Below are 16,611 nucleotides of genomic sequence, written 5' to 3'. Positions count from 1 at the left end.
AAAAATAGAAGTATATGCCCATAGAAAGACTTGTACGTAAATATTCACAACAGCTTATTCATAACAGCCCCAAAGTGGAAACAACCCAGTGTTTGTCAACAGGTAAATAAATAAATTTTGACATAATCATATGATAGAATACCAGTCAGTAATTAAGAGTAACAAATTATCAATATATACAACATAGATGAATATCAAAATAATTACGCTGAGTAAAAGAAGCCAGACAAAATAGTATGTACTGTATGACTCCATTTATATACAGCTCTACAAAACACAAACTAATCTATAATGATGGAAAGCAGATCTGTGTTAAACATGGGGATGAAGGTATGGAGTTGTGGGGGAAACACAAAGGGACATGAACACACTTCAGAGTCTTGATTGTTGTGGTGGTTTCATGGGTGTATGTATATGTCAAAACTTATCAAATTGTATACTCTAAATATGTGCAGCTTATTATATGTCAATTATATATAAATAAGGCTGTAAAAGAAAAAAAAAAAAAGACACTACTGCCAAACAATGAAGAGACTACCCTTGAGTTTAAGTCATCAGTAAGCCTTCATATTTGTGGCAAACATCTGGTTCTATTTTTCTTTTGTTTTAAATTCCTTTCTATAGTCAATTAAGGCTAGGTTCTTAATTTATTCATACAATATTTATGGAATATTTATAATTATGCTAGGCAGTGTTCCAGGCTCTACAGTACAGCATATAACTAAAGGTATCATAATGTATCAGTTCTCTTAGTGTTACACTCTACATGCTACTCTTGTTTTAAACTGGTAATTCATTTACTCATTAACTGATTTATTTAGATCCATTCCATGTTAATACTCTAATGTAGCACTTTGTTTTGGAGAAAATTCTTTAAAGCTAAATGTAGCATCATGTTAGTAAGAAACACAGATATGATATATTATTCTTCCAAGTTCTTATCTTCAAATTAAATAAAATAATACAAGTTATTTTATTATTTTTAATAATATTTTTAATTAAATAAAACATAACAGAATGCAGTTATGTTTTGAAAAACTATCTTTTAGAAATTCATGCTGAAATTATAAAATGTCTGGGATTTCCTTCAGAGTGAACCTGGAGATGGTAAGGAGCAGTGGCAGTACAGATGAAACAAAACTGATCATAAAGCTTGGTGATGAGGACAAAAGGGTCCACCAACTCTTATTTTTATGTATGTTAAAGTGTTTCATAATAAAAGCTTTCTAAAAGGGAATGATGAAGGAGCCCAACAGAAAACTTAGTGTACCAGAGAGATGGGAAATAGCAGAAAGATCCAAAAAAAAGGGATCAGAAATACAACGATCAAAACAAAGTTTGTAGGGAGTTTCAAAAGTGTATATGTGTGTGTGGATTTGAAGACAATCAAGTAATACTGTCAGGAAGCTTAAATTACTAGACTTTAAAACTTCCTAAGAGTAGACATCATGTCTATTCAATTTATGACTAAATCCCCAGCAATGTACCTAATGCTTGGCACATCCAAATACTTAAGGAATGAATTCACCAATGAACTAGTTATTTGGACCTAAGTTCCCACAAGCAAGGGCTCTGTAATATCTGTAAGAATTCAAGGTAAAGTTGTTTTTAATAATGCTTAGAAAACTTCCTTCAATAAATTTTCTTCTTTACTTCCAATCACCAGCCTATATATTTAGTCAACTTCCAGTACAGCAATCCCCTCTGTTGCATCATGAAATCCACCCATGACACCATATCCACTACCATTTCTTGTTCTGTCCTTAGTCACATTGCTCACCTTCTTTTTTTTTTTTTTTTTTGGAAAAGGTACCTTTTTTCTCACTATACTCTTAGGTTTTAGTTCTGAAAAACTGCTTTTTCCTAGTTGGTCTCACCTCAAACTAAAAATTTCTTTCGAATAGGGAAAAGCTCTGAAAGTTTCTTCCCATTCCAGTTGTATTAAGCATTTAGTAAATATTTTAATGTAGTGAAGGTGGTAACTTTTCCTAATGAGTTACAGATATTACCACTTCTGGCATTATTTAGGTTACGCAGAAATACAAATGCTACCTGAATTACTTGGTAGAACACAATTCACAACTCTAATAATATGTGATAATTTGATCTCACAGTCAGTACACAAGCAGATAAATAATATCTATTGCTATATTCTGGCTTTAAGAATATCTTAAATAATTAGTCTTGTCAAAGAAAAATAGGATCAGGAAAATCCTGTGTTGGAGTAGGGGATCCCATAAGCTGAAATGCATGTTTAATTGCCTCAGTAATGTAACCCCGGCATTAACAGTCCCCTTTTTCCAAAAGATCTTTTCCAAAACACAGTTACTGGAGAAGCTTTCTATTTCTCCAATAAAACTTATTTTTGAATGGAAAAAAAAAATTCTATCCTCATTTCAAAAGTGAAATGGTTGTTTTCCATTTTCATATCTTTTTTCTCTCTCAAAAAAAGAAAAATAATCTACCAATTTCCAGTAAAAGTCCTATTCAAAACATAAACCAAAGCAAGCAAAATATGGGAGGGAAACCAAAAATCTTTTTGGCTGGACACAGTGGCTCATGCCTGTGATTTTGATACTTTGGGAAGCCGAGGTGGAGGACTGCCTGAGCTCAGGAGTTTGAGATCAGCCTGAGCAACACAGTGAGAGAGGAGGCAGTTAGGGGCTGGTTAGGCAGACAGAGTGGGAGGGTGTCGGGAGAAGGACAGAGAAGGCCAATGTTCAGAGGAACAACTACAGGATAGCACCTTCACTGCCTCTGCAGCTATCAGGAAGAAAGGTGGTTAAGAATTTCCCCCTTATGCCAGGGTGTTGCTCTGAAACAGCTGTCCCAACTTAGATGCAGTTACAATAAATCAACCTAAATGTCCTCAACTTGACCCAGCTCATTATGTCATTAACACGACATTAACACTGTGGTTTTAGCACTGTGGGTGTGGCTTAGGCACTCATGAGTAATAACCAAGATGGAGTCACTCTGGCCGACCCCAAGCATGTGCAGATGCAACACCCCTAGGTGGGAGTTTTGCCTCTCCCATTTAGGCAAAACCCATAGAAGACTTCCTGGCTTTTGCCACACAAAAGACCCAGAAATCAGCTCCATTTCTGGAAACCTGCTTTCAGGTCCCCTCTCTTTGCTGAGAGTTTTCCTTTTATTCAATAAATCCTACTTGATCTCACTCTCTGGTGTCCACATACCTTATTCTTCTTGGTCATGGAACAAGAACTCAGAGCTAGCTGAACTAGGGACTAAGCCAACTGCAACAACAGGGAGATCCTATCTCTACAAAATAAATAAATCTTTATTGTTTTTTCTTGTTACATACTTTGTTCACCTCAAATGGGCTTAATTTTGCTTAAAATATCAATGTTGGAGTTATGCAGAAAACAAAATCCATTTTTCTATACCAGAAGACAGATGTTTTCAAGTTAAACTGGGAAATAGCTTTCCCCAGAAGCTATGTGCCCTAACTAGCAGCTCTCTTCATGAGAACTGCCAACTTCCAACTGCTCCAAACAAGTTAGAAAACTAAGGCATTGAAGTATATGGATCTCACTCATTGTGCCTGTTTAATATGAGCTGATTAGAAATCAGAACATACAGTTTCTAAAGATAATCTCTTCCACATTAAATCAACCACAAGTCTAGGAAAATGACTTACATTATGGTAAAATGTGGACTCAAGGTGAATATATATCAGCTATGTGCAGTTTTAAAAATGGACTTCATTAGAAATTACAGAAATAGAAACAACAGCATTTTCTTAATCTGTTATGATTTATGTAACACATGAGTAAGACCAGCACAAAATGGCATTTAATACAACCCAATATTATATGTTCACATTCTGGGTAAAAAACTTTTTAGATAAACACATACAGTAAAAGACTAAAGCCCTTAGGAGATTTGCTTGATCCATTCTGTTTGAGCCTAACAGCATACTTGGAGTTGTCTTCAATTGGATTATTATAATCTTTTAATCAGTTTAATCTTTGCAAACCATGCCATACAGCCTTCAACTCTACAGAGAAAATGATTTGACAACCATGGACTTTGTCCCACTAAACTCTAGTTGCCCCGAGTGCCTTTTTAATTTTCCTTTATGTCCTGTGAAATTTGCTCCTCTCAAGTAAAACCCATATATAGGAGACTAAAATTGAGACCAAACTTCTTGTCATAACTGAGCTATGTATGACTATAAATTAGAAATCAACTCCAAATGGAAACTTCAAAACCATGTATAATACATGGAAATTAAATTACCTGCTCCTGAACAATCACTGAGTCAAAAACAAAATCAAGTTGGAAATTAAAAAATTCTTCTAACTGAATGACAGTAATAACAAAATCTATCAAAACCTCTGGGATACAGCAAAGGTGGTGCTAAGATAAAAGTTCATAGCCCTAAATGCCTACATCAAAAAGAATGAAAGCACAAACTGACATTCTAAGGTGACACCTCAAGAGACTAGAGAAACAAGAACAAACCAAACCCAAACCCAGCAAAAGAAAGGAATTAACCAAGATCAGAACAGCAGAACTAAATGAAATTAAAACAAACAAAAAAATACAAAAGATTAATGAAACAAAAAGCAGACTCTTTGAAAAGATAAAATTGATAGATCACTGGCAAGATTAACTAAAAGACAGAAAATCCAAATAACCTCTAAGAAATTAAATGTAAGATATTACAACTGATTCCACTGATAAACAAAAGGTTATTCAAGAGTACTATGAACACCTTTAAGCACATAAACTAGAAAACCTAGAGGAGATAGATGAATTCCTGGAAAAATACAACCCTCCTAGCTTAAATCAGGAAGAATTAGATACCCTGAACAGACCAATAACAAGCAGAGAGACTGAAATGGTAATTAAAAAGTTACCAACAATAAAAAAAAAGTTGAGGACCAGACAGATTCACAGCTGAATTCTACCAAACATTCAAAGAAGAATTGGTACCAATCCTTTTGATAATATTCCACAAGACAGAGAAAGAAGGTACCCTCCCTAATTCATTCTCTGAGGCCAGCATCACCCTAATACCAAAATGAGGAAAGGACAAAACCAAAAAAGAAAACCACAGACTGGTATCTCTGATGAAAATAAGACACTAAAATCTTTAACAAAATACCAGCTAACCGAATCCCACAACATTCAAAAAGATAATCCACCATGTTCAAGTGGGTTTCACACTAGGGATGCAGGGATGGTTTAACATACACAAGACAATAAATGTGATATAGCAAATAAACAGAATTAAAAACAAAAATCACATGAGCATCTCAATAGATACAGAAAAAGCACTCACAAAATCCAGCATCCCTTTATGATTAAAACTCTCAGCAAAATTGGCATACAAGGGACATACCTTAATGTAATAAAAACTATCTGTGACAAACCCACAGCCAACTTAATAGTAAATGGAGAAAAGTTGAAAGCATCCCATCTGAGAACAAGACAAGGATGCCCACTCTCATCACTCCTCTTTGTCATAGTATTAGAAGTCCTAGCCAGAGCAATCAGACAACAGAAATAAAGAAAGGGCATCCAAATCAGTAAAGAGGAAGTCAAACTGTCACTGTTTGATGACAATATGATTGTTTACCTTGAAAATCCTAAAGTCTCCTCCAGAAAGCTCCTAGAAGTTATAAAACAATTCAGCAAAGTTTCCGGATACATTAATATACACAAATCAGTAGCTCTTCTATACACCAACAGTGACCAAGCAGAGAGTCAGTTCAAGAACTCAACCCCTTTTATAATAGCTGCAAAAAAATAAAATAAAATATGTGGGAATATACCTAACCAAGAAGGCAAAAGACCTCTACAAGGAAAACTACAAAATAGTGCTGAAAGAAAACACAGATGACACAAACAAATGGAAACTCATCCTATGCTCATGGATGGGTAGAATCAATATTGTTAAACTGACCATACTGCCAAATGCAATTGACAAATTTAACATAATCCCCATCAAAATACCACCATCATTCTTCACAGAATTAGAAAAAACAATTCTAAAATTCTTATGGAACCAAAAAAGAGTCCACATAGCCAAAGCAAGACTAAGCAAAAAGAACAAATCTGGAGGCATCACACTACCTGATCTCCAACTATGCTATAAGGCCATAGACCCCAAAACAGCACAGTACTGGTATAAAATAGGCATATAGACCAATGTAACAGAATAGAGAATCCACAAATTTATTTACTGCCAAATACTTAGAGCCGACTGATCTTCAACAAAGCAAACAAAAACTTATAGCTAAGAAAGGACACCCTTTTCAACAAATAGTGCTAGGATAACTGGCTAGCCACATGTAAAAGAATGAAACTGGATCCTCATCTCTCACCTTACACAAAAATCAACTAAAGATGGATTAAGGACTTAAATCTAAGACCTGAAACTATAAAAATTCTAGAAGATAACATTGAAAGAACCCTTCTACACACTGGCATAGCCAAGGATTTTATCACCAAGAACCCAAAAGCAAATGCAACAAAAAACAAAGATAAATAGCTGGGACGTAATTAAACTAAAGAGCTTTTGCACAGCAAAAGGAACAGTTAGCAGAGTAAACACACAACCCACAGAGCAGGAAAAAAAATCTTTGCAAACTATGCATCTGACAAAGGACTAATATACAGACTCTACAAAGAACTCAAAGAAATCAGTAAGGAAAAAACAATCCCATCAAAAAGTGAGCTAAGGATATGAATAGATAATTCTCAAAAGAAGATCTACAAATGACCAACAAACATGGGAAAATGCTCAACACTGCTAAGAATCAGGGAAATGCAAATCAAAACCACAACGTGATACCACTTTATTCCTGTAAGAATGGCCATTATCAAAAAATCAAAAAACAGTACATGTTGGCGTGGATACAGTGATTAGGGAACACTTCTACATTGCTGGTGGGAATGTAACTAGCACAGCCACTAAGGAAAACAGTGTGGAGATTCCTTTAAGAACTAAAAGTAGAAATACCATTTGATCCAGCAATCCCACTACTGGGTATCTACTCAGTAAAAGAAGTTGTTATATGAAAAAGATACTTGCACACACACATTTACAGCAGCACAATTCACAACTGCAAAATTGTGGAACCAACCCAAATGCCCATCAATCAACAAATGAATAAAGAAACTGTTGTGTGTATATATGCGCGCGCGTGCGCACGCACACGCACACACGCACACACACACACACACACACACACACACACGACGGAATACTACTGGGCCATAAAAAGGAATGAATTAATGGCATTTGTGGTGACCTGGATGAGACTGGAGGCTATTATTCAAAATGAAGTAACTCAGGAATAGAAAACCAAACACAGTATGTTCTCACTGATATGTGGGAGCTAAGCTATGAGGACAAAAAGGCATAAGAATATACAATGAATTTTGGGGACTTACAGGTACAGGTGAAGTAAGTCAGGAACAGAAAGCCAAACACCATATGTTCTCACTGATATGTGGGAGCTAAGCTATGAGGAGACAAAGGCGTAAGAATGATACAATGAACTTTAGGAACTTAGAGGTATGGGTGGGAGGGGAGTGAGGGATAAAAGACCACAAATATGGTGCAGTGTATACTGCTTGGGTGATGGGTGCCCAAAAATCTCACAAAGCACCACTAAAGAACTTATGTAATCAAATACCACCTGTATCCCAATAACCTATGGGAAAAAAAAGAAAAATACTTTTCCATGCACATTTATCCTACTGAGATTTTCCCCATCTCCTTGAATATTAAAGAATCACCTTTTCCTTCCAATGGGGGAATGCAGGGCAAAGGAAAAGCATGAAAGTAGTAACTTGTTAAATGGCAATATCTGAAACTGAAGTTAAGGTCCAAGTAAAGTGCTAGGTTTTGCTGTAGTTGAAAAGATTTAAAAAGCCAATGTAGCTTTAAATCATTAGCAAGATTTGCAAGTGAAATTCTCTAATATAGAACCAAAAAAATCAGCATATAGAGGATCAAATCAGCACTACAGGTGAAAGTACTTGCCCACCTAAAAACCAAGAGAAAGAGAAAAGAAACTAAAACAGATGGCAGGTACTTATTACAGTTTAGGTAACCGAACTATCACCAGATCACAGTTTAAATATAGTTGGTGGAAAATTTAGTGAATATGAGGAAATGGAAGGTTCAGAAATCACCGTTATTTCCATTTTAAATAAGGATGATGGTTCTGCACCACCAGCTGTTTATAGTTCATTGAATGAGGTTCTAGTTGATAGGAGATAATTACCTCTTCCCTACAGGAGGTGAAGTATTTCTCATTCTGCACACACCTCTGATGAATGGCCATGTGGGTATGAGAACAAGACAGCATGCCAAGATCAGTTTGGTTTTTAACGATATCTTTAAACACTTGATTTTCTATTTTTTCCTCTTTAAAGGTAGAAAAATGTGCACCTTAAAATACACAGAACCACATCACTGGCTGTCCTTTTGCTTTTATACAACACTTTAATCTTACAGGGAAAGTAGAACATACACAGATAGTATGCCATCCACGGCATTAGAGAAGGATGATGGTGGGGGATGTTCCATGGTCATTTCGACTTCAAACATTTTTGAGATTTGAAGATTTACTGATTCATTGTTTTCCCCTGAAAACTATTCTGTCTCTCAGTGCCTCATCAGATAATGATGTTCCCATTATCCCAGCCATTTCAGTTCTTTCATCTATTTGGAAAGGCCTATCAATTTTATCTTCCCAATCTCTCTCAAATTTGTCTCTTCACTTCCAATGCAAACTGCCACATACCTTAATACTTCCTACCTGCACTATGGTCCTCTTATCTTAAATGGTCTCCCTGCTTCTAGTCTCTTCAAATATCAAGTTCAACTAAAATACAACTTTCAAATTAGTATCACTTAAGTACCACTCTCATCATACCATTATTATATATAAAACCTTTCAAAAGCAGGTTGTGACTCCAAAATAGAAAGATGCTTAGAAATTATTTCCTTAAAAATATGTAAGATGGTGTGTGCATATTAATAAGAACTAGAAAGAACACAAAAAATTAGGAGAAATTAATTTAAAAGGGACTGAGACTTGATGTTTACCAAAACTTACTATTTGTTATAGTAACATTTATAAAGCAAATAAAATCTTTCAGTGACCACTTACTGTTTATGTACCATTAAACTTAACCTCTGTAATCTGTTTCCAAGCCTACCTTTCCAACTTATTTTCCATCCCTCCTTTCACGCAAGCTAAAATTCCAGTCAAAGTGAATTGCCACACTTACCATATGAGTTCCTGTACTGTTCTTTCCCAGTTACGAGCCACTGCTTACATGATAACCTCCAGCTGGTACATTCTTTTCCTTCATTTCTGTGTGTCCAAATCCTACTTAAGTATCTTTTATAGTTCTGTTCAAACCATACATTAGCCACAAAACTATCCCTGATGTCTCCTTACTCAACACTCCAATAAGCATTTCATCTGTTTCTCTCCTAAAAAAGGTAGCATGCTATATTTGTTCTGTATTGCGTGTGTGTAAAAAGCAGCTCCCTTTAGGACAGGGTCTTTGTTTTAGCCATCTTTGTATTCCACTCAAGGCATAACATGGTGACTTTCTGAATAAATATGTAAAATGTGTAAGCAATTATTTTCAAAAGGCAAGGGCCAGGAAGACTAAAACCTAACTGAAATTATTACTCTTAGTTATATGACAATCCTTTTTTTTTTTCATTCCAATTTATTCTTAACCCAACCTTCTTACCTGAAGGTATGTTATTCTCCGCTGGACCAGTTCTGTCAGATCTTTGGCCTCTTTTTCCCGCCAATCACCTGCTCCATCTGTCTGACTGAGGTAGTATAGATCCGTCATTATTGACCTGTTAAAACAAACAACATTGGAGGTCTAACTTATTTGTACTGCTTCACTGGATTACACAAAGTCTTAAGAAAAATGCCAAATTCTTCATAAAGATTGATGCTCACATTGATGCTAGTACTCATCTTTTATTTTCTATCAAGATTATGAAATTCAAAAATTAGTCTCTTAACATCCAATATTCATTCCTATAGTAAATTTTCACTGTTGAGAAAATATACTTTTTTTTGTTCAAGCCAGTCAGCTGCACTTGTTTCCCAACACAGACAAAGCACTACAGAGATCTGGAGGAAAGTGAATATGCAAAGCAAACGAATGAATAGATTAACATAGAGGACGAAGTTGATGTTAGTATTTGAACAGTGCCTCTTGGTTCTCTCTAATATCATTTCGTGCCCCGTTTTAATTTTTGTTTTCAAATTTAAACATTCTGAATGACAGGAAAAAGATGAGGAAAAATTTTCTGTAACTCATAGCAGTATAAACCAAGGGCCAGCAAACTTTTTCATTAAAGGGCCAGATAGTAAATATTTTAGTCTCTATTGTTCTCTAAGATCCTTTGCCTTTGTAGCAGAACGCTGCCCTAGATAATATGCAAATGAATAGGTATGGATGTGTCTGAATAAAACTTTATTTATAAAAATAGGCAATGAGCCAAATTTGGTTTTTGGGCCATAATTTGCTGAGTCCTGGTTTAAACTAATAAAATGATTGTTTAGCACCAGTAATTCCCACTCTGTGTAGCATCCATCACAATGTGCTGGATTTCCTGCAGAGTGAAGTAAAATCCCCAGTAAATTAAGAAGAGAAACTTTAGGGCTGGTAAAAATGGTTTTATTTATATTGCATGAAATAAAAATTATGACTTGCATTTAGTAAGAAAGAAAAGTAAAAAGCAAGAGTCTCTCTTTGTCTAACATCCCCTGCAAATCTGTCAGCAAATTTATAGCTAATTTCTAATTTTTCATGTATCACCACCAGCACTTTTACCAACTGAGACACCATCTTCTCTCACTTGGATTACAACCACCTCCTAACAAGGTCTCCCTGCTTCCACCATTGCCTATGCCTAAAGTCTATTCTCAATATAGCAGCCAGATCCTGTTACAACATCAGGCAAATAATGTTACTACTCTTAACATGAATGGGCTCCTCATCTCACTCAGAGTCAAAGCCAAAATTACTACTTTGACCTAAAAGACCCCACCCAACGTGGCTCACTTTAATCTCATCTTTGTCTTTGATCTCATCTCCCACTACCATCCTCCTTGATTTCTCTATTTCAGTCACACAGATCTTGTTGCTAACCCCTGACAGTGCCAGGTATATTCCTACTCCAGAGCTTTTCTTTTTGATTCTCCCTGCCCTGGCATGCTCTTTTCTTAGATATCTATTCACATGGCTCACCTAAATGACCTTGCAATCTTTGCTTAGATGTCACCATCTTCATAAGATTTTCCCAGATTATCCCACTTAAAAATCCAACACCCCCTCCTATCACCTGTCTCTCTTGGTTTTCCCTTTCCTCCTGTTTGAGTAAGTAGCTAGGCAGACAAGAGAGGGCAGGAGAAGGTATCCCTTGACTCCCAGCAATGTCAGGTGACCATCAGGTGATGGTCAGGTAGTTGTTAAACTGTCTAAAATAATTTAACTGGTTGCAGCTGGTGCCAGGGAAAGGCAGTCTCCTGAATAGAAAACACCTGAAATTGGTGATCAGCGGCTTCCTGATAAGATTTCAAGAGTTGTGTCAGCTGGCTCAAGTATGCGTGCTAGGAGGCAAAATGGCAGAGTTTAACTGTTATATGACCTCCTTCTAGGAACACTCAACTGGTATGACAAAAAATGACCCAAATGAGCACATGCACAACTTCAGTAAACACACTGCATATACAATCCCTCTCAAGAGCTGGCAGGCCACCTGCACATGCAGATAGCCTGCCCCAAGGAAAAATCAGGTAAGAAGAAATGCAAACCCCAGGACCACAGCAATGTATACAGGCCCAAGTCAAAGGCCAGGCAGCGCACTTGACCCTGTCAAGTTGCCCGCGTGGCCCTCTTACAAGTGTACTTTACTTCCTTTCATTCCTGCTCTAAAACATTTTAATAAACTCTCATTCCTGCTCTAAAACTTGCATAGATCTCTCACTCTGCCTTACGATCCTCTGGCCAAATCCTTTTCTCCAAGGAGGCAAGAATTGAGTTGCTGCAGGCCGATATGGATTCACTGCTACTAACAGTCCCTCCCTGCTTATTTTTTTAAAGTAATTATCATTTTCCAATGTACAATATCACTTACTTCTTATCTTTCTGCCCTACTAGAATTTAAGCTCCAAAAGAGTAAACTTTTTTTGGTTGCTTTTTTAAATTTTATTTTTTTGTTTTCTTTTTATTGTTGCTTAAATCAGCATGCACAGTAGTGCATGTCACAGCAAAATATTCAATAAATATCTTTAAATAGATGAATGAAAAAGTAGCAAAAGAAAAATCTTTAAGAGTTTATATAATGAGATAATGATGATCATTTTTATCTTTTACAAATCCAGTTCGATGGTAGAGAGGTTTGGGGAATAATCCTTACCTAGGTGTAGCTCCAGCTTCATCCCTTTCTCAACACTTTGTATTAACTCCTCTGTTTAAGGCATGCTTCAGAGTATAGATTATTATGAAAATTATAAAGTTATAAACTTATTTATATTGTCAACAAAATTACACATCTAGAAATCACTTACAATGATTGTATTAACTAAAAACATAAAGCATTAGCTGGAGATTCCAAAAGTACTTAGAGAAAACTGATGTATTACAATACAAAAAAAGAACAACAATAATAAATAAGTACATCTATTTTAAGTGTTTTACATTATTTCATTTAATTCTCACAATTATCTGATGAGCTAGATAAGAAATGTCGGCATTGAGAGTTAAAATAATTTGCTCAAAGTCACAAACCTCAGAAATGTCAGAGTAGGAATTCAAACCCAAGCAACAGGTTTCTAACTACCACGCTAACAAATATCAAAGTAGTAGGTCCAGAGCACAATAATGTGCACTCTGCTCAATGTAAACATCCAAAATCAGAAAGTCTGAATCAGAAGAGAGAACTTTGGGAGCCAGACATACCAATTTCTCAATTTCGGTTCTACCTCCTACTAACTTTGTGTCCTAGGAAAGTTATTTTGACATCTCTGAGACAAAGTATTCAAAATACCTTCCATATAGCTCTTTAAAAAATGCATAGTGGTAAGACACACAAAATAGTAATATATGTGATAGCAGCTATTTTTTTAAATGCTAGAGACCCTCAGGAGTTGTTTCAGAACTTTTACATTGTATCTGAAGAGCACCCACAAATAATTCTACCACTAAGAGGAAGGATCCATTAGATGTGGGTAATGGTACCATATGGTACTGACGGTCAATCATAAAAATGACCCGATACTGAGTTCCCTATAACACCCAGAAGAAGGGGATTGATCAATAAGAAGGAATCACTTAAGAGATAGTGAAACACGCTCTCGACAACTGTGATTTGCCTAAGAGTATGTGACACAGTCTTAGTACTCTTTTATTCCTGGTTCTTAACTAGATGCTAAACTATTTAGTAAAAATGCAATGGCAGCCCACAGGAAAGTCTTATTTACTATCACAGAAAGCCATTAGAAGTACACATGATTAACAGAGAATACTTGATAATAGCCCCTTTGAATAAAGTGAAACTATTAATACAAATAAAAATTAAAAATCTTACCCACCATTTAGACTATTCATCCTAAATTAATAGTGGAACAACTGTGAACAATGCTTCGGAACAACAGTGCCATTTGTGAAGCACTTTAGACATTTGTTTCATGTGTCAACATTATTCACACACAGAGGACACTTTGCAGCTTAGCTACTTCCATTTTCAACCTTTTTAAACAGGGCAAGAGGCCAATATGTGATGCCTTGTCCATTTTCATATTTGTCATTCTCAACTAGAATTCAAAACATTTTCTTTTCATGAAGGAGACTTCTGCTGCAAAAACCAAACGTACAATGTAAGAAATAATCTAAGTTTTTTAGGTTGGGCAAAGTTTCAACTTTTAAGTTTTTTCAGATTATAAAACTGAGTTCCCTATGGACTATTCTGTAGACTACAGTATTCTTTTATAGTTACTGGGGGTGGTGGGGAAGTCACTATCTGTATGAGATTGTGAGTTGCTCATGGACACACAGAAGTCTTTAACTATAACAGGGCTACAGAGCTCAGCTAGAAGTAAATTTAAAACATCTTCTCAGTTTTATGAGCCTCTTTCCCATCTATTTTTTTTTTGTTTGTTTAACAAATATTTATTAATCATCTGTGCTGTGCCCTAAGATACAATATTGAGGAAAGCAGTTATATTACTTTTTCTTATGAAGCTTACAGATAGCCAAAAAATGAAGAAAACAACTACGTTTTATGGTAAATTTTATAAATACAAGAAATAAAATGGTATGATAATCTGTTGAGCACAGGGATATAAACAATGGGTTCAGGCAAGGTTTCTCTGTCATGGGGATATCTAAGGTGAGACCTGAAGGATAAAAAGGAGCCACTCAGGTGGAGAGTGGGGAAAAAGACCTCACCTACCTGGGTCACTAACTGAAGCCCTGTGTGACTTGGGCACAGGCAGGGAGGAGAAGAGGCAGATGTTACAGTAAGAGCAGCAGGTGGGATTCCCACCTGATGAATGCATATCTTCCTCCAAAGACAGAGAGAAAAAGAAGCTATACTTATAGACAACAATATAAACTATTCTTCCTCTTATCTGTGGTTAACTGTATATTCTTTCAGATTGAAACTATCTTATATCTCATTTATTCATTTTGCAAATGTTTATACAGCAATGTCTAAATATTTCATAGGTTTCATGATAATCGAATGTGGTCATTTGTTTTTTCCTACCTATCAAATAGAAGTAATCACAAAACTTGTTCCAAGTATCAACTTTATTGAATGATTGATTGAGACAACGTTTTGCTCTTGCTGGCCAGGCTGGAGTGCAGTGGCACAATCTTGGCTTACTGCAACCTCCGCCTCCCAGATTCAAGTGATTCTCCTGCCTCAGACTCCCAAGTAGCTGTGATTATAGGCATGTACCACCACACTCGACTAATTTTGTATTTACAGTATTGATAAGGTTTCACCACATTGGTGAGGCTGGTCTTGAACTCTTGACCTCAGGTGATCCACCTGCTTTGGCCTCTCAAAAAGTGCTGAGCTTACAGGTGTGAGCCACTGTGCCCGGCACAAGTCTCAATTTTAAATAACAGTACTGTTTCTGGAGATATCATACAGTGGAATAACCAGTTTATCAGCAAATGTCTGTTGAAGGTTAAAAGGAAATTCAATATGCTCTTACTTTTACGTTACAGAGTCAAAGTGATTCTCCTGCCTCAGCCTCCTGAGTACCTGGGATTACAGAGGTGTGCCACATGCCCAGGGAGGTTTTTTTTTTGTTTTTCATAGAGACAGGGTTTCACCATGTTGACCAGGCTGGTCTCAAACTCCCGGCCTCATGTGATCCACCCTCCTCAGCCTCCCAAAGTGCTAGGATTACAGGCATGAGCCACCATGCCCAGCCGAGTAGAACAGAGTTTATGACTCCGAAAGCAAGCCACCTATGCCAGGTATTAAAACCTCCATTTCAAAAATTGATTGTTTTATGTTCTTTGTATTTTCTGCTAATTTCTCTATTTTAATAGTCATAAAACTGTTTAAAAAAAAAAAAAGAGTTCTAGTTTGCCTCTATGCTGCCGAGGAACCAAATACAAAGAGGGTTTTTTGTTTACGCTTGATTCAAAATGTTAAAGGGAGAAGTTCGTACAGGTGGGTGGCTCATGCCTATAATCCCAGCATTTTGGGAGGCTGAGGCAGAAGGATCACTTGAGCACAAGAATTCAAGACCAGGTTGGGCACCTGGCAAAACCCCCTGTCTACAAAAAATAAAAAGTTTAGCTGGGCACAGTGACACATGCCTACAGTCCCAGCTACTCTGGAGGCTGAGGCAGAAGGATCACTTTAGCCCAAGTTGTTTTCACACCACTGTGCTCCAGCCTGGGTGACAGAGCAAGACCATGCTTTAAAAAAAAAAAGAGAAGTTTCCCCTAAGGGCCAGCACAGAGATGTAATTTAAGCAAGAAGGTGAAGGAATTAACACTTAAGGGTAAATGTGCTGGGTGTAGTGGCGGGCACCTGTAATCCCAGCTACTCAGGAGGCTGAGGCAGAAGAGTTGTTTGAACCCTGAAGGCGGAGGTTGCAGTGAGCCGAGATTGCACCATTGCAACAAAACTCCATCTCAAAAAAAAAAAAGCGTTCCTAAGGTATTAATATGTCTGACCAAAGCCTACTAGAATCTATAATGTGTCAAGCACTATGTAAAGTATTTTATGTATTTTTCCTCATGTAATCATCACAATGCTGTGCTATAGAAATTATATTCTCATGTGTAGAAGAGAAAATAAAGCTCGGAAAAGCTAAGTATTTAGCAATTACGAGAAATGATTTTGGAGTAAAACAGCTCTGCTACTTAGCCTGTGTTAAATCATCTAATTTCTCTAGACCTAAATATAACTTTAGTTATAAAAAAAAGAAACTAAGCCAGGTGCAGTGGCTCACACCTGTAATCCCTGAACTTTGGGAGGCCGCAGTGGGCAGATGACTTGAGGTCAGGAGTCTGAGGCCAGCCTGGCCAACACAGTGAAACCCTGTCTCTATT

The 16,611-nt window shown here is 36.6% G+C and overlaps 1 protein-coding gene across 7 annotated transcripts in view; it reads right to left on the bottom strand.

Annotated features, from left to right (window-relative positions):
• The window catches only part of FUT8 (fucosyltransferase 8), a 320,765-nt gene that overhangs the window by 90,124 nt on the left and 214,030 nt on the right, over window positions 1-16,611 (bottom strand). For all 7 annotated transcript variants that reach the window (XM_017534019.2, XM_017534018.2, XM_037740462.1 and 4 more), the window contains one exon: window positions 9,757-9,871. In XM_017534019.2, the coding sequence (XP_017389508.1) occupies window positions 9,757-9,871 (115 nt within the window). The remainder of the gene's footprint in view (window positions 1-9,756; window positions 9,872-16,611) is intronic.

The sequence above is a fragment of the Cebus imitator genome, unplaced genomic scaffold (assembly GCF_001604975.1).
Source record: "Cebus imitator isolate Cc_AM_T3 unplaced genomic scaffold, Cebus_imitator-1.0 Scaffold83, whole genome shotgun sequence".
NCBI classification, from domain to species: Eukaryota; Metazoa; Chordata; class Mammalia; order Primates; family Cebidae; genus Cebus; species Cebus imitator.
The sequence above is the reverse complement of the archived record's forward strand: the minus strand, read 5'-3'. Positions and strand labels throughout refer to the sequence as shown.